This window comes from Gigantopelta aegis, chromosome 4, assembly GCF_016097555.1.
Source record: "Gigantopelta aegis isolate Gae_Host chromosome 4, Gae_host_genome, whole genome shotgun sequence".
NCBI lineage: Eukaryota > Metazoa > Mollusca > Gastropoda > Neomphalida > Peltospiridae > Gigantopelta > Gigantopelta aegis.
In genome coordinates this window covers 4,129,828-4,139,876 of record NC_054702.1, presented here as the reverse complement: position 1 = coordinate 4,139,876, position 10,049 = coordinate 4,129,828, and the positions used below count along the sequence as shown (strand labels likewise).

General features: G+C 36.6%; 1 protein-coding gene across 1 annotated transcript in view; it reads right to left on the bottom strand.

The window, feature by feature from the left end:
- The window catches only part of LOC121372511 (E3 ubiquitin-protein ligase SHPRH-like), a 47,980-nt gene that overhangs the window by 37,525 nt on the left and 406 nt on the right, over window positions 1-10,049 (bottom strand). Inside the window, exons 2-6 of the mRNA XM_041498864.1 lie at window positions 7,941-8,583; window positions 7,274-7,445; window positions 5,555-5,764; window positions 2,199-2,271; window positions 593-755 (exon numbers count right to left, since the gene is read on the bottom strand). Of these exons, the coding sequence (XP_041354798.1) occupies window positions 593-755; window positions 2,199-2,271; window positions 5,555-5,764; window positions 7,274-7,445; window positions 7,941-8,567 (1,245 nt within the window). The 5' untranslated portion in view covers window positions 8,568-8,583. The remainder of the gene's footprint in view (window positions 1-592; window positions 756-2,198; window positions 2,272-5,554; window positions 5,765-7,273; window positions 7,446-7,940; window positions 8,584-10,049) is intronic.

Genomic DNA, 10,049 nt, shown 5'->3' with positions numbered 1-10,049 from the left:
TATAGCATTACTGAGGTTGGATATTATAGTATTACTGAGGCTGGATATTATAGCATTACTGAGGTTGGACATTATAGCATTACTGAGGTTGGATATTATAGTATTACTGAGGTGGGATATTATAGCATTACTGAGGTTGGACATTATAGTATTACTGAGGTTGGACATTATAGTATTACTGAGGTGGGATATTATAGTATTACTGAGGCTGGACATTATAGCATTACTGAGGTGGGATATTATAGCATTACTGAGGTGGGATATTATAGCATTACTGAGGCTGGACATTATAGCATTACTGAGGTGGGATATTATAGCATTACTGAGGCTGGACATTATAGCATTACTGAGGTGGGACATAGCCTAGTGGTAAAACGCTCACCGTATTACTGAGGCCCACTGGACATTATAGCATTACTGAGGCAGCGGTATGCATTAACCTGTCTGTGGGATGGTACATTATAGCATTACTGAGGAAATCCAATGGACATTAGTGATGTCGTTAAACAAAACAAACCATTAAGCTTTATCATACAAAATGAAGACTAGTTACACATTAAAATATTCTGTCATCTCAGCATCACAGGTTTACCTCTTCATCTCGTAGTGTCGGCAGACATTCAGGCCGAGGTGTCTGCTGCCGGCGATGCAGCATCATACAGCACAACACCTCGACAGTTTTACCAAGCCCCATCTCATCCCCTAGAATACCACCCGGTCGCCAGTCCCTCCTCAGTGGGCGCTTCAAGACAAGGCTGGAAAAACAATAACTCACTGATTAAACTACATGATAAGAGTCGGAAAGTTTCAAATGCATTTTCATTTTTCCTCTAAATATACAGCCTGGCCATCAGTCCTTCACCTGTAGATGCTCCAAAACAAGGATTAAAAAAACAATAACTCACTGATTAAACTACATAATAAGAGTCATAAAGTTTTAATGCATTTTCACTGCTTTGTTTTTTCCAAGGTTACTATGCATATAAATAAAAGCACTTTCTGGCTAACACAGCCTTAAAGACAAAACAATTAACTTTAAAACATATCTCTGTATATGAAAGTCAAAAGGATGTTTTGACACTATTAGGACTGCTCATGAATCACTGTCAGGTTTTGGCCTGTAGAAGAATGGCCACTCACATCCTTCCTGCTCCCTCCAATCCTACCTGTAGAAGACTGCTAATTCACAGGAATATACATCCTTCCAATCTTACCTGTAGGAAGACTGCTAATTCACAGGAATATACATCCCTCCAATCCTACCTGTAGAAGACTGCTAATTCACAGGAATATACATCCTTCCAATCCTACCTGTAGGAAGACTGCTAATTCACAGGAATATACATCCCTCCAATCCTACCTGTAGAAGACTGCTAATCCACAGGTATATACATCCTTCCAATCCTACCTGTAGGAAGACTGCTAATTCACAGGTATATACATCCTTCCAATCCTACCTGTAGAAGACTGCTAATTCACAGGTATATACATCCTTCCAATCCTACCTGTAGAAGACTGCTAAGTCACAGGAATATACATCCCTCCAATCCTACCTGTAGGAAGACTGCTAATTCACAGGAATATACATCCTTCCTGCTCTACCTAAAGGAAGACATCGACTCAGGATGATACATCCTTCTTACTGTGCAGGAAGGCTGCTACTCATTTATGTCCAACATTTTCACCCAAACAAATTTAAAGCATGTACAGGGTCAAATTAGGGTATAGCATATGCATTACCCAGACAGGGGCTTTTAAGGTCGGTTTTAGTTTGGTTTGGTTTTTTGGTGTAACAGAATATTTAAAAGTAAGCTTAGATAATTTAGTATAAAACAAAACACCATCTATCACTTGTAAGAGTGCACTTAATGACCGAAATGGAGACACCACTCTCTAGCACTAACAGGTCAAAAATGTTATCTTGATAGATTTTCCAAAGACATTTACATAATAAATATTTCACAGTGCATATCAAACTAGCTTTATATTTAATACACCTTCCAGAATGTTTATTTTGGTAGTTTTATACATAAACTAGTGAACATTTTGTTCAGTATTACATTGCAATTTGCTACACCAATTTCAGATATCACTATACAATTCTAAAATGTTAAATGGTAGTTGCTACTCAATTTTCAGCTGATCACCAACTGTCGATAATAAAAAGAATTAATTAAAAATGTTCCCTGATAACATACCATCCAGAATGTTTATTGTAGTACAGTGTTTTCCCGTCTTTCATGGTTACTTCTTCATAAAGTTGATGTAAGCCTATAACAAAATGGTGAACATGTATAATCTGTATATTTCAAATCAAAAGTATGTGTATTGTTTTTAACATGATTTTAGTTGACGATTATTGACAGGACGTAGGTTGGTATTTAAAATATATTTATAAGAGCTTTAAGAATATGTAGCATAGTCAAATTAAATAACTGAACTATTTTTAAAAACCCAATAAATGTTAGCAGATGGATATATAGACAGATTTATCTAGGATGGGAAGGAAATGTTTTATTTAACAACGCACTCAACACATTTTATTTATGGTTATATGGGGTTAGACATATGGTTAAGGACTACACAGTTATAGAGAGAGGAAACGCGCTGTCGCCATTTCATGGGATACTCTTTTCGATTAGCAGCATTGGATCTTTTATATGCACCATCCCACAGACAGGATAGTACATACCACAGTCATTGTTACACCAGTCAGTGTTCTCGCTGGGTGAAAATTAAAGGAGGGTGGCCGCACGGCACCACAAGCTTCCAAAAAAACAAACAAAAACACAAAGGGGGAGCTTGGTTACCATATTGCTGTGTGTTGGTAGACTTTGTGGAAAGACATACTCCTTATTTTGCCTACAAAAAAAGTGCAAAAAGGTATATCCCCCCAAAATGAAAAGTTTACAATATTTTATAAAGAACTGCTGAATAAACAGAATGACAGAAATGACAGAAAGTAAAAATCATCAGTTACAACCAATTATATCTGCAATTGAGGACAAATAGCATACGATAGTTAGTGGAAACAAAAGACAGAATGACCGTTCTGATCACGTGACAAATTTGGCACCAAATACCGGTAAATGGGGTATTTCAATCGGAGATTGCCGAATTCGTAAAAAATAAAAAAAAATTCATTGCTCAAATAAAATATAACTTTTATTGTGTGTATTAAACATACAAATGGATACAAGTATGGTACAAAATAGAGGCTGTTAAAAATACTGTTAAATTATGTTACGGTAAATGTTTCGTCAATTGCTTTTTCGTACAAAACACGGCTTGTTTCCTTTGATGTCCAGTGTGCAGACTGAGCGTTGTGTTTTTTATATGTGGAAAAAAGTGTGCATTTGGAAATAGCGGAGATAGATGCTGGAAAATATAGTATGGTGCTGGAGAATAAAGAGGTGCGCAGAAAAATAAAGGAGGGCGGAGAACGTGAAAGGAGGGCGGCAAAATGCAATAGCGGAGCGGGCCGCCCCGCTTAAATGGAGCAGCGAGAACACTGCCAGTTGTGGAGCACTGACTGGAACCAGATCTTAGGATCGGATGGAGAGTGTTGACGTGTGGCAAATTCTGTCTTTTTCTGTAAGCTAGTGTCAGAAACCTATTCAGATATACTCATTCAAGTTCTATTAGCATAAGAGTAAATTACACTTGAAGGACACAACCTAAAAAGGTTACTAGTCATTTTGTACCAAAGTCATTTCGTACCATCCATTTCGTACCATAGTTTATGGTCATTTCATACCATAGTCATTTCGTACCATAGTCGTTTCGTACCATAGTGCCTTGGTCATTTCGTACCACAGTCATTTCGTACCATAGCCATTTCATACCTACTTTTTACCATCTCGTACCATAATGTTTGGTCATTTCATACCATAGTGGTTTCGTACTCGGTATATTATTTTTGTCATGGTATGCCACTTCTTATTTTTATTGTTGATGAATAAACATTGATGTGTAAACATACCTTGTAAAGTGAGCAAAGATTTAAATGAACATATGTATATTGCCACTGATGATCATTTCATATGATACGAGACTCCCCCCCCCCCCCCCCCCCCCCATCTTATATAAGCTTACGTCCTTATCCCACTAGCTGTCGACAGATTCTCTGCCTATGATTGCCTTATTGCTGTTGGATAAAGAATCATTATGATCAACAGTCACTTCAGTATCGATGTAGAATATCACTGTGTGGTCTAGTCTATGATTAAGTATAGCAAAATATACACGATCTTGAAATCATTATAACTTTATTTCACATTTCGTAACAAAACACAGAACTATACTCAAGCTACAGTTAAAACACTTTTGAAATCACTAGCGTTGCGGTGTCAGTCATCAGCGACATGCACGGAAACGTTTTCTTTTTCATCTTAAATCAGTAATTTGACATTTTACTATCTATCAGTCAACTAAGCTGCACAATAAATGATTGAGGTACGAAATGACTTTGGTATGAAATGACCAAGGTACGAAATGACCATGGTACGAAATGACTATGGTATGAAATGACCAAATAACTATGGTACGAAATGACCAGGGTACGAAATGACTTGGGTACGAAATGGTAAAATTGGGTATGAAATGACTATGGTACGAAATGACTATGGTACGAATTGACTGGTTACCCCTAAAAACTATGTCAACTCCATAAATGTATTTTTTACCATTAATTTTACTATGCCTCCATGTAGGAAAAAGACATAAAATAACAAAAATATGATAAATGTTTAATTCATAATAAAATAAAATAGTAATCCTTATCCACGGTAAAAGTTAAATTTTTTATAATCTATCAGATCCACTGGAAAATGGCCTCAGACCACAATTAATTTCGCTATATGTTTCTATATAGCCTTAGTGGCTATAACATTTTTATTAATATCAGCAGGCCCGTGAAGTTTTGTATGTACCTTTGCCTGCTACCCTGAAAAGGACAACCCCTGTTGTCCAGCTCTTTCTCCCAGCATATTGGTTTAAACAGACACATCCTCTAAACCAAGCCGGAGTACACCCATTTTACACAAAAAGCACTACTTTTGCATGGGCCGGAATTACCACAAACAAGTCTTCAATGTCAACAAGTTACACATGTTTACAAACTACATGCTATCCCCTGTCACTTCAGTCAAACAGTTGCCACTTCATAGCTGTCTGCCATGAAATAATCACAGTCAAACAACAGACTACTTGTGTGGTAAAATTTCCGGATTTTGGACAACCAAATGGGAAGATAACTGTAATCTGAGGCCAAATGACAAACTTTAATGGTTGATTAAGTGATATTTCTAATTTTAGACTTATCTCCCTTACCTAACCGACCACCCTTGCAATCAATTTTCCTGATGGATCAGGCAGACAATATCAACTGCTTTATTTTCAACATGGCTACATATTGCTGTTTTATTTAGGAACATAACATTAAGTAAACTGCTCTGATTTGTTTGGTTGATGTTTTTTGTTATTTCCAAAATGTTTGGGGGTTTTCTCCATACACATGTAAATCTCTGTGAAAGAGTACCTAAGCTAATACAACCTAAGTTCTTGTTTTCTTCTACATGTCTATACTGCTCCTGATGTAACATCCAGCGTACAGACTGACGCTGATATTGCCGTAGGAACGGCTTCAAACTCGGATGTTGGACATCAACCTCGCTACAGACTTCTCGCTGGAGTTGTCTTTCCATAACTGCTGTGTAGATATGTTCAATGTCATGTTTTTTGGTCGAGGTCAGTCCATCGAAGCCTGAAAGAAAAAAAACACTACAGAATTCTTCAAACCCCCAAATCTTGTAATTAAAACAGTTTGACATACTGAGGCCTTTCATAGAGGGAAAAACAGATGGTTTTTAATCGATAAATGGATGAATAAAGAAATCTACAATGAATGCCCAAAAAAAACTAAAATATCACATCCTTCGCAAACAAGAATTGAGATGTCAATTTAAATAATCAATGAAGGAAGCATGAAATAGTTTGTTTAACAATCTATTTAAAATATTTTTAGTTTTGGTTATATGGCTTCAGACATACACGTACATGTATGGTTAAAGACAATGCAGATAATAAAAGAGTAAACTTGCTGTTGTCACTCCATGGATTAATCTTTTCCCGTATCAGCAAGCAATAATTTATATGCACAATTCCAAAGACAAGATTGTTACACCAGTTGTGAAGCAGTGGGAGGAATGAGAAATAGCCCAATGCGCCCACCAATAGGGATAGATTCTAAATCAGTTGTGCCTCAGGCAAGCACTTTACCACTGGGCCAAATCTTGCCATCCCAAGAAGACACAACTACATGCTGAGATCATACATAAACAGTTAAAGTACTTTAAGTAAATCAAGAGCTTTGAGATTTCACAAGGATCACACCACAAATGAGAAATCTGCTTGAACAAGAAAAGAAAACATTTTGCACATTCAAGGAATGTTTATCAGGGCTTCTAGAATTTTTTTTAAAATCCACTAGCCATGGGATCAGTAATTTTAAAAATTTACTAGCCATGTTTAAAATTCACTAGCCCTACTTTACTTTATTAATACAATTTTACTAAATAATAGTAATGATCAGATATGCCACCTAAAGAGGGAGATACAACTTAAAAACACTAACACTGGTGGGTTGGGTGGGGGCAGGATATTCATATTTACAAAAAAGACGTAACTGCAACATTTGACTAAAAAATTTCACTAGCCATCAGGTGTGGCAATAGTAGTTATTTACTAGCCCAACATTGAATATCACTAGCCATGAGTGTGGGGCTACCATAATCTAAAAGCCCTGTTTATGCAGTGTGTGTGTCTGTTTGTGTGTGCATGCGTGTTGATGTAAGCAATCAAATAAAGTAACTTATATGGAAAATGTAATTGAAAAAACCCTACTATAACATAAATATAGATTACTGCATGAGCGGGAGGGTCATACGAAATTTGTGAAATGAGTTTGGGAATGTTTTAGTATAAAACAATTTCCAAACGAGTTTCGTAAATATCAAATGGTACAATCAAGGTTAATAACATTCAGTGATGTCAATTATAGTGACGTGGAAGGATGTCAATATCATAGCCACAACTGTCACAAGCTTGCAGCTGCTATAGCAATTATAGTTACGTCAGAAATGTGCAATAACAGTTTTCAATTTATTATTATAGCCCATGGCATAAAGATACGGTAGATTTGGCAAATACGATACTTATCTAACCATTTATTGTAGTCCATATGGGTAATAAATTTAAATATGTGTCTACTCACAAAATGCAGGTGAAAAGCCATAGAAGTGTTTCATTAACTCTTGCAGTGCTAAGTTAGACTTCCTCAGTCGTACAGGTTCACTGGGAAACTTGAGCTGTGATAGCATGCTCTCCCTGGCATAGATGATCAACTCTACAGACTGGGTCCTTCCATTATACTCTCCTTGCACAACCTGAAGAAAGGGGTTAATATTTAATTTAATATTCAAAGATCGAGTCCTTCTTTTAAATACTTTTCAGGTTGAACAATCTGAATACAAATTAAACAATGCAGCTATTCTAAGTTTCGCAGCTTCTCCAAAACAACAACATAGCATATATCATGGAACATGATATAAAACTTGTGGCACTCTTATTGAGACAGAAAAAACAATGGGTCTACTGAGGCACTGGATTCATGACCGGTTCATGTGCAGCACACTAAGTTACTCATACATTCAGTGATGCGATATGCATATAAAAATAAAAGTTAAAATGATCATGAAAAAAAGCTGACAACTTTAATTATGACTAAATAAGAGTCACTTTTCAGCATTCCAGATCCAATCTTTTTTTTAAAGCTCAAATCAGATAAAATACTTATAGATTACTGCACTTTAGTAAATTGTACATTTACATTATATAAATGTACCCATTAAAGACTTATTTTAGGTCTGTGAGAACATTACCTGAAAACCTTTCACCTGCAGACCCTCGAGACACGGCAGAGTGAGATGAATCTCCACACACCAAAACACAGACCTAGCCCGGTTACTGGATTTCCTACCACCACACTTCACGTCATCCATGCATCCCGTTAATTCATAGTACAGCATACTCTTGTCACCATGCTCTGCGACGTACAGCCAAGACTCTGTACACTGTGGCAAGCCGTCCAGTGGAACAGCAACACAGCTCGAGTCCGATATCAAGCAGACATTGAATCGTCCAATTTCACAATACCATTCGCCTTTTTTCGTACTCAGTTTGTTTACAATGGTAACACAGTATAAACAGTTCTCCAGATACCTGTTGAATATGTCTAGATCAGGTGTCTCAGACACACCTGTATCACTGCAGCTGTTAGTGTGATCTGTCTTGTTGTTATCAATTTTACTCAGTTTATCGTCTTTCTTACTGTCATCACTTAGTGTATTGTGTGTACTGCTATCCAACTCACGCAACAACACGGGGTCATCATCACTGATTACAGAAAGTGAACCTGACGATGTAGCGCCATCTATCATGTTCCAGGTCATGAACTGTCGCTTTTCATCATTCACGCGCTGAGGTGCTGAGGTTTTTCGCTTCCCCATGTTGAATCAATTCAATCTAAAAATACAGTCTAGTCACAATTGTTTTTAATCTACAAATACATGTAATAACCAATATTTTAATTGCTATAGAGTTATCTCTGGCAGAGAGATCAATCATAACCGTTCATAACCGTCCAAATGTTTGTCTAGCTCTTGAACAGCAGAGTACTCTGGCTAGGCTAAGGCTAACAGCCTATAGTCCTCCCCATCTTTTTTCATACTATGGAATTTACTACAAGTTATTTATTTCTGAGCTAATTAGGGTTTTTTAAATTGCACATAAAGATAGTTTGGGTTGTTTGGGGTTTTTTGTTATTTTCAAAACACCTTTACTTTTCTTATTACGTCAAACCAAACTGAAATTATTTAGAAGAAAAAACTGTTAAAAATGTAGGATGGGATGGACTATATAGTAATCTTGTACTGATGTAGTCCAAACAGATGTACAAAGTGTGGTTCTTTCTACATCCGAAAATGGTTACATTACCCTATATATAGCTGGTATTTAATACTTGTGGTATCATGTTTCAACCATTTCTCAACCGAAATAATGCAACAAATGGACATGCAAACCAAAAATGTATAACTTACCCTACTCAGTAAAATCCCGATTGAAGTACTTGTGCATTAACAAAATAAATCTTCCAACAACAACCTTAAAAAATTTCCCCACTATTTCCAATTTGCTTAAAGGGACACGCCCTAGTTACGGCTAGTTGTTAACCATTACGGCGTAGTTTTTCGCTATTAAACCCATTTTTTCACAAATAAAATTGCACTTTACTTACATTTTATTATTTAGAATATACATTTTTATTCACCTGAAGTGCTTTTTGGTAATCCTGGTAATCCTGATGTTTGTAAAACCACGAAATGCATTTTTTGTATTTCTTAAAATGCTGCGCACACTCGAGAAAAAAACGTTAAGCAAGCGAGGTCCAATCTATTTTTCGAGGGAATCTTCCTGTGTAAACGTCACAGACGTTGGTATACCATGTGACTGTTATCATTTTGGTTCGGTTTGTTTTCTCGTGCACAGTTCGTGCAATCAACATCCGATTTGTTGTCGTTTGCTTGTTGTTCATTTATGAGATATTTCTTCACAGTTCGTGAACATTTTCAGTAACAATAAAGTTCAGACAAGTAAGTGTCTCAATACAAAACGTTACAAACCCTTAAAACCAATAATTTTGCTAAGTCTTACGATATCTGGAGAGGGGATACAACCAGGACAGAACAGTTGGAACATGTCCAGGAGAGGTGAAAGGAACGCACCCCAAGTCTGTGAAATTTGTCGTGATGTAGGCATTGTTGTGCTTCGAGCGACATCTACCGGTGACATCAGAATACTAACTTTCAAAATTATTTCAAGCAATTGGGACATGGGGATTCCCATGGTATTTATCGATATAAAACCTGCTTTTTCACTCCATTTGATAAAAACGTGATCTAAGTGTGTTACAGGTTTGTAGATTAACCAAA